Source organism: Vigna umbellata, chromosome 5, assembly GCF_029865625.1.
Source record: "Vigna umbellata cultivar VRB3 chromosome 5, Vumbellata_1.0, whole genome shotgun sequence".
Classification (NCBI taxonomy): Eukaryota; Viridiplantae; Streptophyta; class Magnoliopsida; order Fabales; family Fabaceae; genus Vigna; species Vigna umbellata.
Genome location: NC_142169.1, coordinates 69,747,031 through 69,767,427, shown reverse-complemented (window position 1 = coordinate 69,767,427; position 20,397 = coordinate 69,747,031). Strand labels below are relative to the sequence as shown.

The 20,397-nt window shown below is 32.0% G+C and overlaps 4 protein-coding genes and 1 non-coding gene across 5 annotated transcripts; 2 read left to right on the top strand and 3 right to left on the bottom strand.

The window, feature by feature from the left end:
- Positions 1–1,521: 1,521 nt before the first annotated feature.
- Positions 1,522–5,173, bottom strand: LOC124838777 (transcription factor SAC51-like). Its single transcript, XM_047314461.2, has 4 exons — positions 5,070–5,173; positions 3,818–4,394; positions 3,462–3,613; positions 1,522–3,368 (listed from the first exon to the last, which is right to left on the bottom strand). Exon 4 carries the CDS (start codon positions 3,349–3,351, stop codon positions 2,314–2,316), a length of 1,038 nt encoding a protein of 345 aa, XP_047170417.2. The 5' UTR covers positions 3,352–3,368; positions 3,462–3,613; positions 3,818–4,394; positions 5,070–5,173; the 3' UTR covers positions 1,522–2,313.
- A 4,166-nt stretch (positions 5,174–9,339) lies between these two features.
- On the bottom strand, positions 9,340–10,615 carry FKBP12 (FK506-binding protein 12). The gene is made up of 5 exons (XM_047314467.2): positions 10,414–10,615; positions 10,265–10,298; positions 10,130–10,191; positions 9,960–10,012; positions 9,340–9,622 (listed from the first exon to the last, which is right to left on the bottom strand). The coding sequence occupies exons 1-5, from the start codon at positions 10,499–10,501 to the stop codon at positions 9,521–9,523; spliced, it is 339 nt and encodes a 112-aa protein (XP_047170423.1). The 5' UTR covers positions 10,502–10,615; the 3' UTR covers positions 9,340–9,520.
- A 1,717-nt stretch (positions 10,616–12,332) lies between these two features.
- On the top strand, positions 12,333–12,404 carry TRNAH-GUG (transfer RNA histidin (anticodon GUG)). The gene has a single exon. It is a non-coding gene; the product is annotated as a tRNA-His (tRNA).
- Positions 12,405–12,733: 329 nt separating this feature from the next.
- LOC124838779 (dolichyl-diphosphooligosaccharide--protein glycosyltransferase subunit 4A) lies at positions 12,734–13,117 on the top strand. Its single transcript, XM_047314465.2, has one exon. It carries the CDS (start codon positions 12,752–12,754, stop codon positions 12,863–12,865), a length of 114 nt encoding a protein of 37 aa, XP_047170421.1. The 5' UTR covers positions 12,734–12,751; the 3' UTR covers positions 12,866–13,117.
- Positions 13,118–14,473: 1,356 nt separating this feature from the next.
- On the bottom strand, positions 14,474–17,636 carry LOC124838778 (uncharacterized). The gene is made up of 2 exons (XM_088115935.1): positions 17,261–17,636; positions 14,474–15,137 (listed from the first exon to the last, which is right to left on the bottom strand). Exons 1-2 carry the CDS (start codon positions 17,576–17,578, stop codon positions 14,745–14,747), a joined length of 711 nt encoding a protein of 236 aa, XP_087972061.1. The 5' UTR covers positions 17,579–17,636; the 3' UTR covers positions 14,474–14,744.
- Positions 17,637–20,397: the final 2,761 nt, after the last annotated feature.

The following is a 20,397-nucleotide window of genomic DNA, read 5'->3' as shown; positions in this document are numbered from 1 at the left end:
ATGAGGAACTACTCTTTAGCTAGGGCCCCTTTAGGATTGATAGCAGTTTTTCTTTTAAGTTTTAAAATAAATTTTGTTGGATAAACATGTAATCGAAACATTTTTACGCCGTTTTAAAACATTTTCTTTTTACATTTATTTAAAAAATTACAGATTTGATTTTTATTTTAATATATTAGTGTTATATTTAGGAATGATTTTTTTTGTTGTTATTATTACTACATCAATTTGTTATTACTACATCAATACTATCATCATTACTAATAACATCATTGTCTTTATGACAAAAAAATTATCACTACTAATCATATGCATTATTATTATTATTATTATTATAACCATTACACAAACATTTAATTAAACTAATTTTAAAATATAAAAAAAAACTTAAACTAATTTATTTTAAAATGAAAAATAGAAGTAAAATTAATTTTTAAAACTAAAATTCACCCTAAAACTAAAAATTGATTTTAATATTTAAATTCTTAAAACTTACAAATAGAAATCATTCAGAAGGAAACCTAGAAAGTAAAATTCAATAAAGTTCTGCTGTTCTGCTTCCTAAATTTCATTTAGAAACCTTAATTAATACTTTTTTTTCCAAATTAAAAATTCATTCTTTTCAAATTGAAATCCCTTTTGTGCTAAATTTAGTTTTATATCGGACTGAAAATTTTCCAAACTTGAAAAAGTTCTGAAGAAAAATAGCGTTCGTTCGTTTGTGTTTTTATTTTGATTTTTAATTACAAAAATAGGACGCATACGATGCGTTTACTTCAGTTGCATAGGTAGCATCTTCTGATTCATGGTTGACCGATTAGTCAACGACGAACCATCTTCTGTTTCCGATTTATTTGAATTTGCTATCTCATGCAAAAACTTGAGAAATAAATGGTAAAGTAAAACCAATATGAAAATTTTATAATAACTAATAAAAGCAGAAAATTTTCTTAAGGTGTTCATGTTTTGTGGATAAAATATCACAAATTTGGAAGTGACGGCATGATTGAGAGATTAGTGTTCATTTAATACCATTGCTTTATGTCAAGAAAGTATGACACAAAAGATAGACCTACAAAGCCAAAACTACTTGGACTAAGAAGTGTGACGGGACTGAACAAAATCATTAATTAAACTTTAATTTCCACACAGATCCTTAGATTAACTAACACAAAACAAATTCAAATTATTGATTATATTAAATATTGAAGAAATTATTATCATGTAAGCTACAAGTGTCGCACTCGCACAACGCAGACAGACAATATTCTAAAGTTAATTTGAACTTTTGTTTGCATAAAGATTTTACCAAACTGGTGGGGACCCATCTCATCAGGTTTGAGAAATTTCCAGTCTTTCCGTCTCACAGGTGAAAAGATAGGGTTATCACTTTTTTAGTATTTCTTATTGCACGTTTTCTGGCTCACTTTAATGCAAAATCTACTGAAAACAGAACAAGTTATGAATGATGGATTGGTAGTATTTAAGTATTGATCAGATAAGACAATGACAATGAAGATAGAAAACATGAAACCGGAATACAAACATTGACACTCCAATTATTCAAACAATCACACAACCGACAGATACATACATAGTAACATCATGAAAAAGAAATATAGAATACTCAAGCCACCTCTCAATTACAACGTAGAAAATAGAATCACCTATGATTCCACCCTCAACACGTAAAACAAAGAAACCTTTACCATAACGTGTTGTTGTGTGTTGTGTGTATCCAACAAAGGGCCCCAACAAGTCATGATGAAACACCACGCTCCTCATTCAAGCACGCCCCAACATGGAACTTTCTTGGTACTTTATAGTCTACGCTAGCATTATATGTGTACAAGCCAAGCTTGGAAGAGAGGACAGAGCATAAAATCAGGAATTAAAGGGAGGGTGGAAAGTGGGACCCCAGTTACCTAACGCGCATGCATTCAATCAACAAGAGAATTCAACACTCCGGGAGAAAAAAGTGTCCTCATTTACAGCACAGCCATCCACTACCATCACCCATCCCTTCAATCTCTCTGACCTTTAATCCTCCAAAAGCTAAAGGATAAAATATCTTTAATCCTCATCAAATTTAAATCTCCTAAACCCCATATTGCAGTGGCAAAGTGTAGTACCCCTCTATTGCCTCTTTCATCCCTTTTATTGGCAAAATATGAATACACCTCGAGGAACAAGATCAAAGAAGCAAGGATGATAAGTTCAAACTTATAATGCAATAAATCTAATGATTCAACACACAACTTTTTTCACCATCAATGTGCCCTTCAACCATTTTGTAACCACCACAATGGGCACTTAGTTATATTTCAGTGTACCAGTTTGGGACATCAGAGATTCCAAGTACTCAATGGTACCATCGATGACTAATAGGGGGTGCTTTCCTTTTGCTCCTGGAATAAAGTTCTCAAGAACTCTCACCAGTTTACGGATTTTATCCTTTTTCAATTGAATATCAACAGCTGTTGAGTTATCTTTAGTTTTCCTTGTAGCATACACCCCACCACTACTAGAACAGTTTGATTCAACATCACTGGCATACTCACACATTTTATCTAGCCTTTCGGAACTAGCACTCTCCACAAGTGGTGGTAATCTATTGAATCCACCATCAATTAACTTCTGCCTTTTGTTTGGCCAATCAGTGCTAACAACTTCCTCCTTCATATCCACAAACTGTTCTTGAATCACACAAGTTTTTTCAGTAACCAACGGAGAATGACCTGTGCTAGTTACCTCATCATCATCACCATCATCATCATCATAAAAATCATCAGAATAAAGCAATGCATTGATTTCTTCTGTGTCTTCATGCATTTCACTTTCTTCATTATCTACACGATCCTTACCAGTCTCTTCTGGTGAAGTGTACACGGGCCAATGCTTTGGACCTATATTTGTTGCCCGTGCTTCTTCGTTTACATCATAAACTTGAGTAAATTGGGTAGCGGTAACAATTGGACTCTGGACAAAAGGGAAGACAGGACTATAAAGCAACCTTGTCTTACTACCAGAGTGGTCAAACACAAGCAACTTCTTCTGCAAAGATGCATTTTGCATAGCCTCTCCAGTATGTGTTCCGTTCAAACATGGTTCCAAACTGGGATGCTGAAGGAATCCTTGCACTTCCTTGGTCTGCTCACTCTTCAAATCTGGGATAGCAGGAGCTGTGAACCCGGGAAATATGCTGACAGCAGGAAAGATGCAAGTGCTAGAGTTCATGTATGTTGAACGAACCAGCGAACTGGGCTCTGCTGAGGTGCAAGGGCTATTAAAGTAAGGTGATGGCCAAGCCACGTGCTGTGGGTAAGGCCAAGACCAATGAGCCTTAACCATCCAACGAAAAATATGACCTAAAGAACAATAGAACAGACCGATCAATGCTGATGATGAAAGACTTGAACCTTTCAGACGTGAAAATGAAAAGAGCATTTGAAAATACATACCAGTAGATGTTATGGCGTCTTGATATGGGTTTTTCAATGACTTGCTGCCTCTCTTAAGAACAAATGACAGAAACAGAAAATTCCAGCTTAAAGAGAAATAAATGCAAAGCAATCTACGTGACAGGCTTAAGCAGATGACGGAAGTACTCAGCCTGCAAAGAGTTAGAAGATATCACTCATAAAATTGTCCAATAGCTGATACCATAGATCTAGTGATCATTGATAGTAAATGTTCTATACGCAGAAAAGGGGCATAATGAAAATTTTCTTCAAACAGCTGGTTTCAAAATCATGTCTACAGTGTTAGGAAAGAAATGCAATTGCAAAACACTAAGAATCAGCAATAGGTTACTAACCTGACAATCGTGCAAAGGTTGAAAGCATGCTATCACTCTAACTATAATTGTCGGTTCACCTTCAATGCCATTCTCATGTTTCAAAGCCCGAAATCTTGTTTGGCTCGCTGCTTGGCACACCATAACTTCTTTTGGATCCTACCACACTAGAATGTAATGCACACCCAAGAAAAGGTCCCAATGGAATGTGATAATGAAGAAACCAAGCTAATTATAGATCAAAATCAGCTAGAACCACAGAAACATAACAATACCGAAGGCACAAATACCAGGCTCTATCTTCCCTCCCAATCTTTCACCCAATTCTATACTTATCTGAAGAAGTTATCAAACAGCGCTCGTCTTCCATGGCAGTAGTTAAGAATAAGGAACCTAACTCCAAAAGTAACAAAGTAAAAGGATTGACGGGACTGGGAACCTATAGAATAACTTTACAATATAAGTTCAAGCGTACAACTTGACGATATACATAAAACATAAGACCCAACCACCGCATGCTGATTTCTTCCTGTGTGACTTAAGATTTCACAATCGCTTAGAGCTTCAGCAAGATGTTATGCCTTCAGCACCAATTTCTCTGAAACAAGATTAAAACAAATTTGATGCTAGCAAACACAGTAGCAGCAAGGAAAACAACAAAGTTTTATATTATAAAAACCAAAACAAAGTGTTTTATTTTATTATAAATGAGAAAACATCAATAACCAGTAACAACGGAAAACTAATTCCAGAAAACAACTCATCCATTCATTTCTTCAAAAACATGAAACTGTAGAAGCCTCGGTCTTCTCTTAATTTTCTATCCAATTGGGGGAGAGACTAATCTGGCTAAACAAGGAACATAATAAGATTACAGAGAAAGTAATCATCATGATGTTAACTTGTTGGCAGCTAAGGAAGAAGGCCGTGAAGGCCACGTGACCCAGTAGGGTAATTACCCAATTACATTTTTTCAATTCCTTGAAATTTACAGTTGTTCTACTCAGCGACAAGAAATAAAAAGTAAAATTGAACCAACTCTGTAATCCTGAAGTCTGTCAGCAACCAAAAAAGGTTGTTAATTTAGCCAAGATGATCCCAATTAAAAGAAAAAAAAAAAAGAGACTGAATTTAATCATATCGGATATGGTAACCCCAATTGAATTAAAGCCTTCACCTTTAACATGATTTTGTGTTACCCAGTAACAAACCAAACGACAGATAAGAAAAATGAGAAGCAAGGAAAAAGTTACTCAGATTTGGAAAGACTTACAGTTGGAGGGATTGGCTGAGAGAAAGAAAGGCAAAGACAGTGAACGGTTTCAAGAAAATGTGAGAAAGAAGCAGTGGAGGGAGTTTGGGCAGTGGTGTGCATGCCCCCCACTATATACACAATCAAATCCCACTTTTGCCCTTCCTTTTTTTCCCTTTTTTTTTTCTTTTTCACCATTTATGCTATTTTGTTAGGTAAAATAATGATTTTTTTTCCTTCAAAAATAATTTTTTTCATTCTGTTTTGCCTTTGGAAAATTTCTTTGATTAGTATTTAATGATTTGAAAGTATATTTATCATTTATTTCAAGTAATAAATTTGAAGATATACTTTTTAGTTTATAGTAGCTAAATTTGATTATATTTTGTACTTTAAGTAACAGTTAAGTCTCTCTTGATGATTTGAAACCCAGATTTTAACCCATTATTTTCTATAATATTATAAAAATATTTATGCATTACATATGGTATTGTAAGTTCAAACATTAACATTTTTGTGAAATCAATCAAGTTAGAAATTCGCTTATCTCCTGTTCTGAAAAAAATCTTAAGTGTCTTTCTTAAGACAATGATAAATTCTATTAACTTAGGTATTTTTCTTAATTGACTTAAGAAAAATAAATTTAAAATGCATCACTGATGATCAAATTGTGTTTATTCAATAATCTTTTCAATAAAGATTCTAATGTTTTAATGCTATTGAAATAATTAATGTTAATCTAAGTATATTAAAATGACAATAATGATGATTTTTATCATTTATCAGAATTATATTTTACTTTTTAAAAATGTTGTTTAAATTATCCGTCGGAAAGAAGTGAAATTGCAAAATTACACGATCTTACTAGTTGTTATGTAATGATTGAAGATTTAGCCATGATTTTCTTTTGGTGACATGTAACTTCCACAACAGTCCTTATTTATTATTCATTGCTTCCCAATGTATGAAGCAAAATGTGAAAGTTGCTTAAGAAATGAATTGATGAATTATCTGGCGATTATCAAAGCAAAAGCATTGGCACATTTGTCATAGCGTTGAATGGTTATAATTATAACAATTATGATGACAATAACATTGCCCAAACAAAAGCCAGAGTTCAGTGGAGCAAAGACACAAACATGTGCCGTTCACTCATGGATAATCTAATACACTCATTAACTTGGTAATTTGTTGTTAGCTAGTCATTGAAATGAAACCAAACTCCAGGGCCCAATCGCCCCCACCAAAGAGACCACATTGGCACGAGGTACATGGAACCAATGATGCAACAAAGCACGACCATAAAAATAAGAGAATTATTATGCAAATACTAGATCATGTTCATCAAGTGCAGCTCCCATTTTTAGCCCACTAACCACAATCATCCAATCTAACATACTACACCCGTGCATTTCATGAAAAAGCCGAAACATACACAACAAAAGACTCCAAATTTATTAAAGGGCAACAATATCATTATACCATGGAATAATTCATGCATATATTGTAAGTTATCTATATGGTGTTGGGGTGAGATCTGTTGGGTACAAACAAAGTCTCACATCAGATAAAATAAGAGATGAGCATGAATTTATATACACATAAGATACATCTATTAGTAAGAGACTTTTTGGAGTGGATACCAAAAACAAACCCGTGAGGGTCTAGTCCAAAGCGGATAATATCTTACCAGTATAGAGACCTGTGTGTATGTGTGTGGTTAACCTCCCTACAAATTCCTCAGACAATGAGTTCATACATTGTGCTCATAAATCCATATAATAAGAAGTTGTTTATATTGACCGGAAAGATACAAACACCAAATGAGATTTGAGTCCAACCACATAAGAGATTGACACCACTTTCTACTCAAAACTTTAAGACAATGAGTTAATAGGTTTTTCATCTTTATATAGTGTTATACTCTCTCATTTCTATCTAATGTGAAACTTAGACTCACACTTGAATTTTCAACCGTATAATCTTATTTTGTACGAAGACTTATCAAATCAACATAACCATGGCAATATGAATAATAGGTAGTGTGGTGGAATGGGAAAAAATATGTCACATAACATAAAAGAAATAATACCATTTTGCTTGGAGAGGGCACAAGCACCAAATACCAAAATCTATAATGAAGTCTTTCCTTTGGGTTACAGCTACACCTAAGTGCGGTTGGATTGCAGAGACTGGATGCTACAATTCAGGGATTCCTTCCACCTTTTTCATTAAATAACACATACATGAATTGATTACTTTCTGATTTTATTTATCCCTTTTAAAAGGGAAAGGAAAAAAATTCATACCTTTAGGCTTCGCATCACTTTCTTTCCACTTCAAATGATATTTCAGCTAGCTTTATCAGAACCACTGATAGTAGTTGTCCTACTTTTTTCTGAGCAAAATGGCAAATTATTATCGTGAATACTGTCACGAGATCTTTGTTTGTTCGGAATTCCTCTGCTTGAAACCAACTTTAGCAGTATTGGAATATTGGAATGATTTGCAGTGCAGAATTATTCTCTTTGAAAACCTTCATCATAGTTTAATCATCACTGCATTGAAAGAAATCTTGCATCCTTTCACCGTGAAAATTTAGAAGGTCTGGTGATGGGAATGCAGCGTTGACAATTTGATTTATTTCCCACATTTGAATGTTATATCAGGTAATAGTTTAATTGAGTGTCAACAACGGTATTAGATAACTCCTTGTTAAAAAAATAAAATACTAAAACAAATATTCTACAAAATAATATACGTTAATTTCACTTTCCTTGGAGAACTTTAAGGAAATGTACCCATAAAATTGGTTTGGGTGAATGACATCTATACGTAAAATTTCCATTACTTCTCTCTACTTGCTTATTTTGAAAATTTTTTATACAATGAAGAAAAAGCTCTTGATGGAAATTTTTGTGTGCAACCTGAATTGAAGTCTGAACAAAAAAGGTATGCTCAATTAAAGACTCCTTAGTTTTTTACTATCTACGAAGCATTGGTCTTTTTTTTAGTTTTGGATTGTCTAATTAATATATAATTCAAAATAAAAATATATATTTTAGATTGCAAAATACGGTATTTTTTTAATAAATATACACAATAAAAAGAAGATGAAGAGTAAGGAAAAAAAGGTGGGGAACTAGAATAGGAAAAAGAAGATGAAAATTGAAACAGAGGCCCCGATGTAAGAAGAATACGATGAAGAATGAGGGAGAAGGATGCAAATAAATCAATTAGAAAACTATATGAAGATGTAAGTTGGAAGAAGCTACCCTTTCTAAGAAGCAATTGCATTCGACTGACAATGGCACAAGTCAACTAATAGGCTGAAGATCGTGTGATTCTATTTGCACTTAGCGCATTACTATTTACACAACTCTATTTTCATTCTTTCATGCTGCTTACAGCTTTTATATCTCTTTAAAAAGAATATCTTTCACAGAATTTAATTAATGAAAAATTAATAATATAATAAGTAGTTTTTGTAATGTAAACAAAAAAAAAAATACATTTCCGTTATGTAATATGTGAAATACACAATAGATATTAATTTTCCCGAAGATAATTTTCCAGATTCTTTTAAAAAAATGTATGATATGGATTTAATATCACTAATTTAAAAAAAAAGTTCTTCCGGCAGGGGCCTCTTAGAATTATTGTTACCTTGTTGATTACAGCCCACTTAACTGGAGTAAAAGTATTCGTTTAGGGTTAATCGTGCTAAGTGTTTATCCACAATTCAAGGGTGAAAGCACCATTATCATACTTTCTTAACATCCTTCATCACTTCTCTCCATTAATAACAACAGTTATTCTCATAACTGGGCCAAGCCAAGAAATTGAAGCAGAAGAGGAAAATAACTCAGTAAAAGATGCAACATATGAAGAAGAAGAAGAAAAAGAAAGACCCGGAACCGAGGCTGCATCAGAGGTTCAAGCGATACCTAAATGCTCATGAGATAAGCAATGTTCTACATTCAAGGATGGCTTAAAGCCAAAATAGTTCTATTTCCATGCAACTAGCACAAATATAGGATTGTAGCAACAGCTTTACCAACAAAAACAAATCGTGATAACAATATCCCTATTATTGCTATTAACAATAGAAAAACATGCTATCAATCTACAAGTGCGATGATCATGATAGACTAGCGAAGATCGGTCAAATGATCAAAACACTAGATTCTGTAAGATACCAAAAAAAAATTCATCCTTTCCCATGGAAGCAGAATTTAAGGTAATGTCGTTGTCAGATAATATTAATTTCCTCAAGAAATGAAAAAAAGAATAGTAAAGGTACGGAATATAATATTAAAAAAGTTTGAGATAGTTCAAGAAGTCATTTAGCATTTAGATCAAACAACTCAGCCACCTTAAATATCACTCATTGCATTGGGATACTGTTACACATGCCCATGGAAAGAGATGCTCTTATTCTTTGCGCGGAGACAGACAAACTAACAAGGTTTTCAATTCACACTCAGGACTTCGATTTCAAATTCCAGAACAGAGTTGGGCTGTATTCCCCAAGCAGGAAAGCCACCAGCACCATAAGCATAATCAGGAGTGCACTGCAAGATCATCAACAATGTGAAAAAAATGCTCTATAAAATTAAATAACCCTCCACTCCCAAAAGAAGCAACAAACAAACAGCAAGGAATTAATAAAAGTACATCAGCGCCAACAAATGGTAAGATACAGCTAATTTGAATTGACACCAAACACTCAGTTGGATGTAATATTGGGAAAAAAATCGACTAATGCAGATAAAAGCAAAGCATGTATATGTAGAGGAGAAAAGATGAAGGATATTCCTAAAAGTGAGAATGCTAGTTACACAAAAGATTCGAGAAGCTATGAGATTTTTCAAGCGGGAACATGTAAGAATAAGGAGTTGCTAGCATTACCCGGAGACGAGCAACTTCACCAATTTGCATGCCAATCACACCTTCATCCCATCCTACAGACACAGATAGTTGAAAAAAAAAAAAGGATATTACAATGAATTTACATTAGAAAACAAAAAATAGGAAGTATTATAGAAATAATGAATAATCAGTAAGTGAAAACGGTATACCTTTGATGACAGAGCCTTGGCCGATTTTAAAGGAGAAAGGGGTTTGGCCGGGATCCTTTGTGCTGCAAGAAAAAGAGTGATGAATGAGTATATTGAAAAGCAAGGAAGACGTAAATGAAATGGTAATCAGGTAACCTCCAAAATTTCTGAGTGAGGTCGCCGTTCTTCCCTGCACACAGAATCGACAACGGTAAGCACATGAAAGAAGGGTGAGATCTAAGAACGCTGGGAAAAGAGAGAGATTTAGGGTTTAGAAAGGGAAAGGGAGAGAGAGAGAAACGAACCGAAACCAGTGCAGTGAACGGTGACTTGTTGACCAGGAAGTGGCTTGGGACCGGTGCCAGGCCTCAACAATTGCTTCTCCACTCCCATTTTCTTCTCTGATTCCTTTTCTTTTCTCTGTTTCTTCTTCTTCTTCTTCCTTCTTCTCTTCACTCCTCTGTTCTGTCTCCTCTTCCGTGTTCTTCTTTTATACTCCTTCCTTCGCGAGATCTCTACTATGATATTTATTTATTAGTTATAACAATATACAACTATCTCAATTTTAGCATATATTTCATATTTTTTAAATTATATTATTTTTATTTAATAACTAGTTTACTTATAAAAATATAAACTACTCAATGAATAATTAAATATATTTCAGTTACTCTAAAATGGAATTATGATTCTTTTTATACCAACATTGATTTAAATTAAAAGACACGCATATCACATATAATATATAATAATAAATAAAACAAAATTAAATATAATAAATAAGTATATAATGTGAGGGATAATAATAATAATAATAAATTACAAAGCTCCTAGCTAGTTAAAAAAAATTCATAACTTATTATTACTAAAGTTTTCTGCTTTAAAGTATTTACCAAATGAAAAATTAGTAGCTGATCTTTTGTCTTAGTAAACAAACTCTATACGTTACTCAAGATATTTATGAAAAATAAATAAAGGTGAAACTGTTTCAAAGAGAATCAACAATTAAGGTGTAATTAATTAAGCATTTTGAAAATTTTGCTAAATGTTTGGATAAAAGCATACACAGAAACAATATTTCATTATATATTATTATAAATATAAATACACTAAGATTAAATTAAATTTTTAAATTTCATAGTTATTTTATCGTTACAAGAATATAACAAAATATTTTTAATCTATATAATCAAAATGGTGCATACAAAATATTTTTAATCTATATTATCCAAAAACCAACTTTAATAATCTTCCTAACCCAATAATTTTTCATTATTTTGGGGAAAAACAGTGGAAAACCGCTTGTCGGTCTCATGGGTGAAAACCGCTGGTCGGTTTAATGGGTGAAAACCGCTTCCAGGTGTCTCTGTCTCTGAGTTTATCTCCTTGCTGGTTTATTTGCTTTGTTGGTATCTCTCCTCTTTGTAGCAACAACGTAACTGCGTCTTCTATCGTAAGAGCTTAAAAAAAATTATAGAAAATTTAGATTCATTAATAATGATAGCTCCTAAGTCATCAAATAATATATAAGTTACTAACTTAATTTAGGTAGAATATTTTATATCTTACAGAATCTTAGTAGTGATGTGTATGGTTTTAATTAATTTCTATTACTCTATGTAACCATTTATAAATTAGTAGTTTAATAGTTATGTGATCAAATACATGTTATGCATTTTTTTTGTTATATAGAGAACACACAACTTTATGGTTTGATTTTAAAATTTGAACTTTAATTAAACAAAATATACTCATTTTTTAAACTGAAAAACAATATCATGTTGTTTACTTTTCATATATTTATTTAGCTAAAGGAATCGAAAAACTAACAATGTAAAACAATTAACTCAAATTCGATGAACTTTAAAGTCAGAATTCTACACATCTCTCGGTTACAAGTATTAAATTTTAAAGGACGAACTTAATATAAAAATAAATCAGAGAAAAGTTAAGATTAACCGAGAAAAAATATTGAAAAATATGAGAAATAAAAAAAAAAACTTTAAGTTTTAATTGCTATTAGTGTATACTTTTCAATGTCGACAAATTGCTATTTAACATGGTACATAAGCATAAATATTAACTTTAATAGTCTAACATAAAATTGATTAAATTTGTTCTTAGAAAGAAACTTTTCAATAATCATGTTAATTTGAAGGACTAAATTAACATTTTGTGCGTGTTACGTATAATATGAGATTAATCAAATAATTTCATACATGAAGTGGCTGTAGTTTAGTGGTAAGAATTCCACGTTGTGGCCGTGGAGACCTGGGCTCGAATCCCAGCAGCCACATCACATTTTTGTTTTGCGCGTTAAATCGTTGATATAAACGACGGCGTTTAGAATGTGGACAAAAAGTCTAGGTCAACGCACACACCCTTGCTTCTTAAAGAGTCGGGGGCTGTGCGTGTTCCTCACCGTATTGCGATCCATCAAACAGTCTCATTCAACCCCTCACAAAAGGTCGATTTCTTATTTATTTAATTATTTAAATTTCTCTATTTGCCGTGTTCGCAGATAATATGACTGAGATTTCAATTCCTTTACGTTGATTACTGTGAAGCAATTCATTTGATGTGTTTCTTAATTATTTGATTTTATTTTATTTTTGTCTTGTCCAGATCTAGAACGTAAGAGATATGATTGATGATGAAGCCTTGGGAGTCATTGCCAATTTTCTCGGCATCTTGATTTTTGCTTTGGTTATAGCTTATCACTTTGTCACAGCAGACCCCAAATATGAAGCCAGCTAAGATATATACTTTGAATTTTATCTCTGATATGTATTCAGTTTTGCTGATTGAAAGGTTCTATGTATGACTTTTTGATGAAACTAGAATTTGATTGAGGCTTATTATACCGGCTGAATCTTAATACTTTCGAGTCGAATGTTAACCATGTTTTTGTATATCTAGATTAGCTATGGATGCTTAATGGTACAATGCGCACGGAATTGTTTGAATTAACTAATTGAGAATGTGAATTGTTGATTGACCCTTATTAAATATTTCCCTTGTACACCAAAATTGTAGAGGAAAGATATGTACTTTAATGCAACAGAACAGACATTTTATTAGAAAGCAAATGGGAAAAATGTTATTTTACGATGCTCCATTACATGGGGCTACTTGGCATAGTTCACTCAATCAATGTACAGCAAACTAAGTAACTAAACATGGTGGGAATTGAAAGCTAGTGCTGCGGTGTGAACCTTTGTTTTACTGCAGAATTGCACATAAGCAATATTAGCTACGCTATATGTATCTGCTCTGGTGCATGTATACGTTGTAGCAAATTAATAATGGAACTACCTAATGTAGGATTGGTAATTGTGGGAGGAACTGGTGGAGAAGGGTGGAAGTGTGGGAATGAAGGGTGAAGGCAACCTATACTCAGGCCAGTCAGCTATTGGAGGGAATGAAGATAAATCACGCGGACAGGAGAATTCCCAATGTTGGGCAATGTTGATGCCACAAAATTTCTTGGGGTTAAATTGGTATGGAGATATTTCTAAGGATTGTTTGAGAATGTCTGAGTTGTTTGTGGGGAGGGGAGGGACTTCTTGTTAGAGAGCGAGTAGTAGTAAAAGGTTCTATATTGGATAGAATGTACAAATTGTTCAACATGCATAGCTTATAGCATTTGAAGACTTCAGTTTTCAAGAAGTTGAATGTAACTTTGCAGAAACATCTTTAAACTCAATGTAGTTCGGAGGATGCAGAATGCTTTCCAGAACATAGGTTTATAGTAGTTTGCTTCCGTGGTGGAGATGTGAATTTTCGTATCTAATAATTGGAAGTCAATAGCTTAAGCCTCTGCATTTTTTCAAGAGAATTGGGGTGATTTCTTTAGTTTTGTGTTTTTAAATTTTGGGTTGGATGAAGTGCAGATAGATTTACCTGTGCGATTTTTCTTATAGCATATTTATGAAAAAAAAAAAATCGGGTTCTTCCCTATAGATGGACATCGTGCATTTTATTGGTGTTCTGTCTTTCATTTAGCTATTTAGTTTCCGTGGCGAGAGTGGAGGAATAGTTTGAGAGTTTGAGTATCAGGAGAAGAAAACGATGGATATTTATTTCCTATTTTTGTCTTCAATATTAGAAGAGTTTAAAGAAGAGAACAGTGATTTTATTATATCTCATGCATTGTATGAATAACATCTTGATATGTTACTTTATTTCTCATGTCCTTCATTATGCTTAATCATAAGAATATATCGGTGTATTATTTGTATTTTTACCTTTGTCCATCAACTAAATAATGTGATGTTTTTCTTTCTTTCTTCTCTATTGAAATACTTAGTAATAATATAAATGCTGTTAGTTAGACATCTAATTAGGATGTTGGAAGAGTTTAAATTAAAGGATAAGACATTATAATTTGTATAGCTGTAATCATTCGCAATCTGTAATCGATAATACAAGAAAAAGTAGAAACAATAGCGATAACTCACATAAACTGAAAAGAAATACAGTTTTTCACACCATACGACAAAAGTAAAAGGAAAACACCACACAAGGCTCTCACACAAAAGGAATCAGGCCATATCTATAGGAAGCATGCAACTTGGCACTGCTACGAATCAGACTGAGACGGTAGCTTGCCCAGGATGAAGAAAAGAAAGGTAGTTTAAGGGGTGGAGGTGGAAGGTGGTGGGGAGAGGAATGGGATGGAGGGCATAGTAGTTGGAATTGTGAATGCTGGGATTGAGGGCAATGGAGGAACGTTGAGCTGTGGAATTGTTGGAATGTTAGGGATGTTGGTAGGAAGTGGAGGCAAAGTGGTAGGCAAAGATGGGATAGTGGGCAGTGGTGGAACATTACCCTGAGGAAGGGCTGGAATTGAAGGCATAGTTGGCAATGTTGGCAATGTTGGCAATGTTGGTGCACTTGTCTGCATAAGATGGCGAGCTGCTAGGCTCATGCTCATCATGCCTGAGAAGGTCAGAGCAAGAAGAAAAACTGAGATGAATGATTTGGTGGAGGCCATAGTATTCTGAAGTGCAATAATGAAGAGATATTGCTATGTAAGAAAATGGTATGTATTTTGTTTGAGATTGTATGAAAGGCTGAAGGATATATATAGGGCTTGCTATGGTTTCAGCTGAACTTTGTTTGGAGAAGAAAATAGAGCCTAAGAATGCTTTTGTTTGTTCACCTTCCTCTTTTATTTGAATAGATAATAATTATATTATGTTGGACTGATAAGGTGGTTGGGTGATATTAAGTTATAGCTCCCAATATGTCAAACGTAGGATGACCAACTCATACGTATTTAGGGGTTGGAAAAGGGGAAATAGCAGAGTTGAATTGAGTTGAGTTGGCTCATCTAACACAGTTCATTTCAGCTGCCAAACGTCACCTACATCTCACACACTCACGCTTTAGACATTCCGAGTCACACTACCATTTTTAGGCTTTGACCAAGTCCATATCACCACCATGTAAAAGGACTTTATTTTCATAATTTTTTAAAACAACCTTTTCCACTATTTTCATTTTTATATCACTGAATACTGATGCAAAGTTTCAATTTAAACTTACATCTTCTCACAAAATAAAACGAAAAATTCATATTGCATTCTCTTATTTAACTCTTAAAGACCGTATTATATCAATCAAGTAAAGAAAAAGGTATCCTTTAACCAAACATACTTTAGAACAAAAGCTAAACCGAGATACGTATACATATTAGAAGGCAGTTTTATAGTGTCTTCAAATTTCGTGTAATTAGAACGGTTTTGATAGATTCAATAGGTTTTTATCTTTTAGGAATCGATGTCATTATTAATTTAAATATTTTTTCTTCTTATTTTTAAGGATAAAATTGTTGATAAAAATTCTGAATTTCAATAGTTTTAAGGATGAACTCTGGACGAGAGAATAAAAAAGTGGTTACAAAGATGGAATTTTATTTTTCTTTAAATAACTGAGGTTTGTTCCAATATATTAAATAGTTTCATATTATTTAAGAATTGGGTTAAGAATAATTTAAATACACGTTCTTACTTCATTTTTCCAATGTGTCATTTAAAAGACAAAATTATCATGTTTATCATAAAATTTCAAAATATGGAATATTTAAGAGTTGTAATTATTCTTAGTTTCCAAAGCAACTTTTAGAAAAGGCTCACAAGGAATGGCCATATTATGCCATATGACAAAGTAATACAGAGCATATTCAACCCAATCATGACAGAAAAGTAGTAAATAAACATGAGACTGGGGAAGGTAGTGCTTTAATTTTTATTTTCGTGCATATACGCAATACAACATCAGCATCACCACATATATGTATCTGGTCGGAGCATGTACGTGAAGGAAATGGAGGGAAAATAATTCCAGCAGGAGAATTTCCCAAATCATGCAATGTTGGTGCTGTACCTTTTCTACTGAATTCAACATTAAGTCACAAAAGAAGAAAAGTAAGAGAAGTGTAAAACAAGTTTATAGAATATAAAAAGATACAAATTTCATCTTACAGATTTTGTAAAATTGAGTTACGAAATACTTCTTATCTATTTAAAGTCTACTCTAATTATGATATCATAATTATCTTGAAATTTATGATATAGATTCTTGATGGTGATATTGTGGGTGCATTACGTGCAACTAGTTAGTACTTTCTCGAATATAGATGCAAAAGCTAACCAGTTCGTTTTAATGCTGTTCTATCTTGCTGTTAAAGATCTTCTTCTCCATGTTGAATATTGGTATACGCGCAGACAATATTTCCAAGATCGATTATTTGCAGAAATGCTTATTGTCCAACATTGCACCAATTTTTATTGCTTTTTAGGATTACTCTGAATTTTGTTTTGTCAAATATTAATCTACTGGTGATTTCAGTGGAGCGCATGCAGATAAATATTTACGACAGCGATTTACAAGCCTTAACAAATCCCTTTATTCGTGTTCTGAGAATCAGCGAAAACAATATATTGCTGTTATAACTTGTTTTTCTTGATTTCTTTCTTTACTTATACTCGTTACATGCTGCTGGAAGATTTCAAAAGTGAAAGACATGATAATTGTATAACTGTGTAATCAGTAACAAGAAAGAGTACAAGAAAGAAGAAGAAATTCATAAACTGAAAAGACAACAAACAGGGGATATATGAGGTATGACATAAAGTAAATATTTCAAGGAGAGGAGGTGGAAGGTGGTGGGGAGAGGAATGGGATGGAGGGCATGGTAGTTGGAAATGTAAAGGTGGGAAATGAGGGCAATGAATTCATTGGAGGAAGGTTGAACTGTGGAAGCGATGGCAAAGGTGGAAGAGTGGTCTGAGGCAGTGTTGGAAGTGAAGGCGAAGGAGGCAATGTTGATTTAGGCAAAGAAGGAATGCTTGGAAAATTTGGTGCAGTTGTCTGCAAAAGATGGCGAGCTGCTAGGCTCATGCTCATGCTTGAGAAGGTCAGAGCAAGAACAAAAGCTGTGATCAATGATTTGCTGGAGGCCATAGCTGAATTGCAAAATATGAAATTGGTATGTATTTGGTTGAGATTGTATGAGGTAGAAGGATGGTGCTTGCTCTTATATAGGTTAAGAGAGGAAGTTAATCGAGCCTTAGCATTCGTTTATGTTAGTTCACCTTCTCGTATATTTGAATAAAACATTTTACTATAAAGATGATTGACTATTAATATTCAAACATGTAGGATGACAAACTACATTTGTTGAAACAAGGAAATCCAACAACAAAAGTGTATCTCTTTTATAATAATTTTAGCAGTGTTTCTATCTAACAATAACCGAACTGGGAATTCGGGGAAAAACCCAAAAGTTGTTTCATCTAACTTTGTTAGCTTCAGCTAATGTTTTGATTGATCACTTAAAATATCCCGTTGACTACCATATAATTGCAAAAAATTTGTACCCAGTAGATGAGTAGTTGGTACCTGCATATCCTACCGTAAAAATAGATTACAATCCACGGATTAATTCGATTAACCACTAGTTCGGATCAGATGAATTTAAAAAAAATTGAAATTTGTTTATACGAACCAACTCAACTCACTAATCCACATAATTTAATTTAATTATTTATTATTTTATGTTTCAATATTATTAGTTAATATATTTTTATTGTATTGTAATTGTGAATAAAGAAAAAGATGTTTCAATAAAACAAGATATTATAAATTTATCCGTCTTATAAATGGATAAGTACCACAAAAATTATCAATATTATAAACTTATTTATTCTCTTGTTGGATTTGCTTTTGAATTACATTTGAGGTTAAATTTTTTTATTTTGAATTGTCTCTCGAGTTTAATATCATTTTAGAGTGAAATTATTTAAATTTGAATTACAAAAGAATTGTAATTTTTTTTAGTTTAAAAACAAACTTGTAATTAAGTGAGCTGAGGCAACTTGTTTAAGATAGACCGAACTAGATTCAAATTTTTTTCTAACCTGTGGTGGGCCGGGCCGGGTTAGACCGGGTGGCCCGTTTTGACAGCACTGTTAAGGTATTTATTACTCGTAGATTGTGAATAGCGGATATTTTAATACCCATTTATAAACGCCATAAGATATATACTATCACATCACGAGTACCTGTTACCTGCACAAAATAAAAATAATGTTTTAATTTATATATTATTTAATTAAATTTAAAATAAAATTAATTTATATATTATTTAATTAAATTTAAAATAAAATTAATTTATATTTTATTAGATTAAATTTAATTAAAATTAAATTTTAATTTATATTAAATTTTATATATTTTTATAATTTTATTTTAAAAATATATAAAAAATATATTTTTTAATATTTACAAATATCAACGAATTTTAAAATATTTATGACTTTTTTAAAAATGAATATCTACACGGATAATAAACAAATTACTTAGTTTTTATTTTACAAGTCAGGTTACTATAAACACAAAAGTCAGATTTATATCCAACTCTATCACAAAAAAAACCAAGAAATGAAAGATGATCACAAAGTGTGAATAATTCTCCATTCCGGATTCTTAAACACTAACCTAAAAGTGTCTCTGCGTGTATAATACATTTCACTTTATTTATCTTTTTTTCTCTATCCCTGCACCACTGCTTTCCGTTTTTAATCACACTCACTTCAAATAACTATTTATACACACATTATCTTTTGGATGTACAATTTCTATTAGAACACGTCTAAATTGCATATCATCTTAATTGCATTTTTCAACCGTTTAAATTTGTATTTCCATTTTTAAAATTGTACAACGCCCATTAAATTTGTATATCATCTAAAAAAGAAACCTTTTAATTGAGAGGAGATTAGTTGGTGCATCTAAACTATATATGTTTTAATTTATAACTAATTAATCAAATTTAATATTATATGAAAGAGTAATGACTTTTTATCTTTAACATTTTCTGAAATCCAAGTTTACTTTACACGTTTATTTAATATACTTTTCACAGTTAAAGAATATATACCAGCATATAAGTTATCTTAAGATACATAAAAGGGAAGAGACTTGAAATGGATTATGTACTAGTAATTTTGTTTTACAATTATATCTTTTTTAATATGAAAGGTTGTGTCTATGATTATGTGGAGATAATAAAATGGATTTGATCCAAAATATTGTAATTACATTAATATTTTGAGTTATTGTTTCTCTTGGATTTCATACTTCTTGTCTAATACTAAGATATTATTATTATTATTATTATTATTATTATTATTATTATTATTATTTGGATTAAATATAATTTTTAATTCTAAATTATTTCAAAAAAAAATTGTGCTTTTTTTAAACTAAAAATATACATATTTTGTTCATGTATTTTATGTAAGTTATTAAAACATTCTCTTTAATAAAAATCATGGGAGTGTTTACCATATGATAAAAAGTATTTTACAATAAAAAAATCGAACCCTTATATCTTTATATTGAAATTAAGACGTGCAATTATAGGTTTTGTTTCCTCATGTTTTTTTATTTAAGAACTTATAATTTTTCTTCAGTTCGCTAATACTATTTTGGTTAAAAAATAATAAATTAAGAATTAGTAAAACTAATTAAAAATAAAGTTAATTGACAATTAAAATGCTTACTTTTTTTTATTCATTTTTTCTCGGGCATCTAAATAATTTTTTTTACGTAAAACAATATATTAAAACTAATTAGTGGTCTAAAATTACTCCACAATCAATAATAATAATAATGAATACCAACATGGACCAATCACAAAATAACACGTAGATAGTATTAAAATATTGTCAAAGTATGATTATCTTTTTACTAATAATAACAAAATTAGTCCTTCGGAT

Excerpts from the sequence above, each read along its gene's own strand:
- LOC124838777 (XM_047314461.2), bottom strand. The coding sequence starts at position 3,351 with ATGGTTAAGGCTCATTGGTCTTGGCCTTACCCACAGCACGTGGCTTGG.
- FKBP12 (XM_047314467.2), bottom strand. The coding sequence starts at position 10,501 with ATGGGAGTGGAGAAGCAATTGTTGAGGCCTGGCACCGGTCCCAAGCCA. Across the intron at positions 10,192-10,264 it reads CTCACTCAGAAATTTTGGAG|CACAAAGGATCCCGGCCAAA; the intron begins GTTACCTGATTA and ends TTTTTCTTGCAG. Across the intron at positions 10,013-10,129 it reads CCAAGGCTCTGTCATCAAAG|GATGGGATGAAGGTGTGATT; the intron begins GTATACCGTTTT and ends CTGTGTCTGTAG.
- LOC124838779 (XM_047314465.2), top strand. The coding sequence starts at position 12,752 with ATGATTGATGATGAAGCCTTGGGAGTCATTGCCAATTTTCTCGGCATC.
- LOC124838778 (XM_088115935.1), bottom strand. The coding sequence starts at position 17,578 with ATGGCCTCCAGCAAATCATTGATCACAGCTTTTGTTCTTGCTCTGACC. Across the intron at positions 15,138-17,260 it reads CACCTTCCACCTCCTCTCCT|CAATATCTCTTCATTATTGC; the intron begins TGAAATATTTAC and ends TTTCTTACATAG.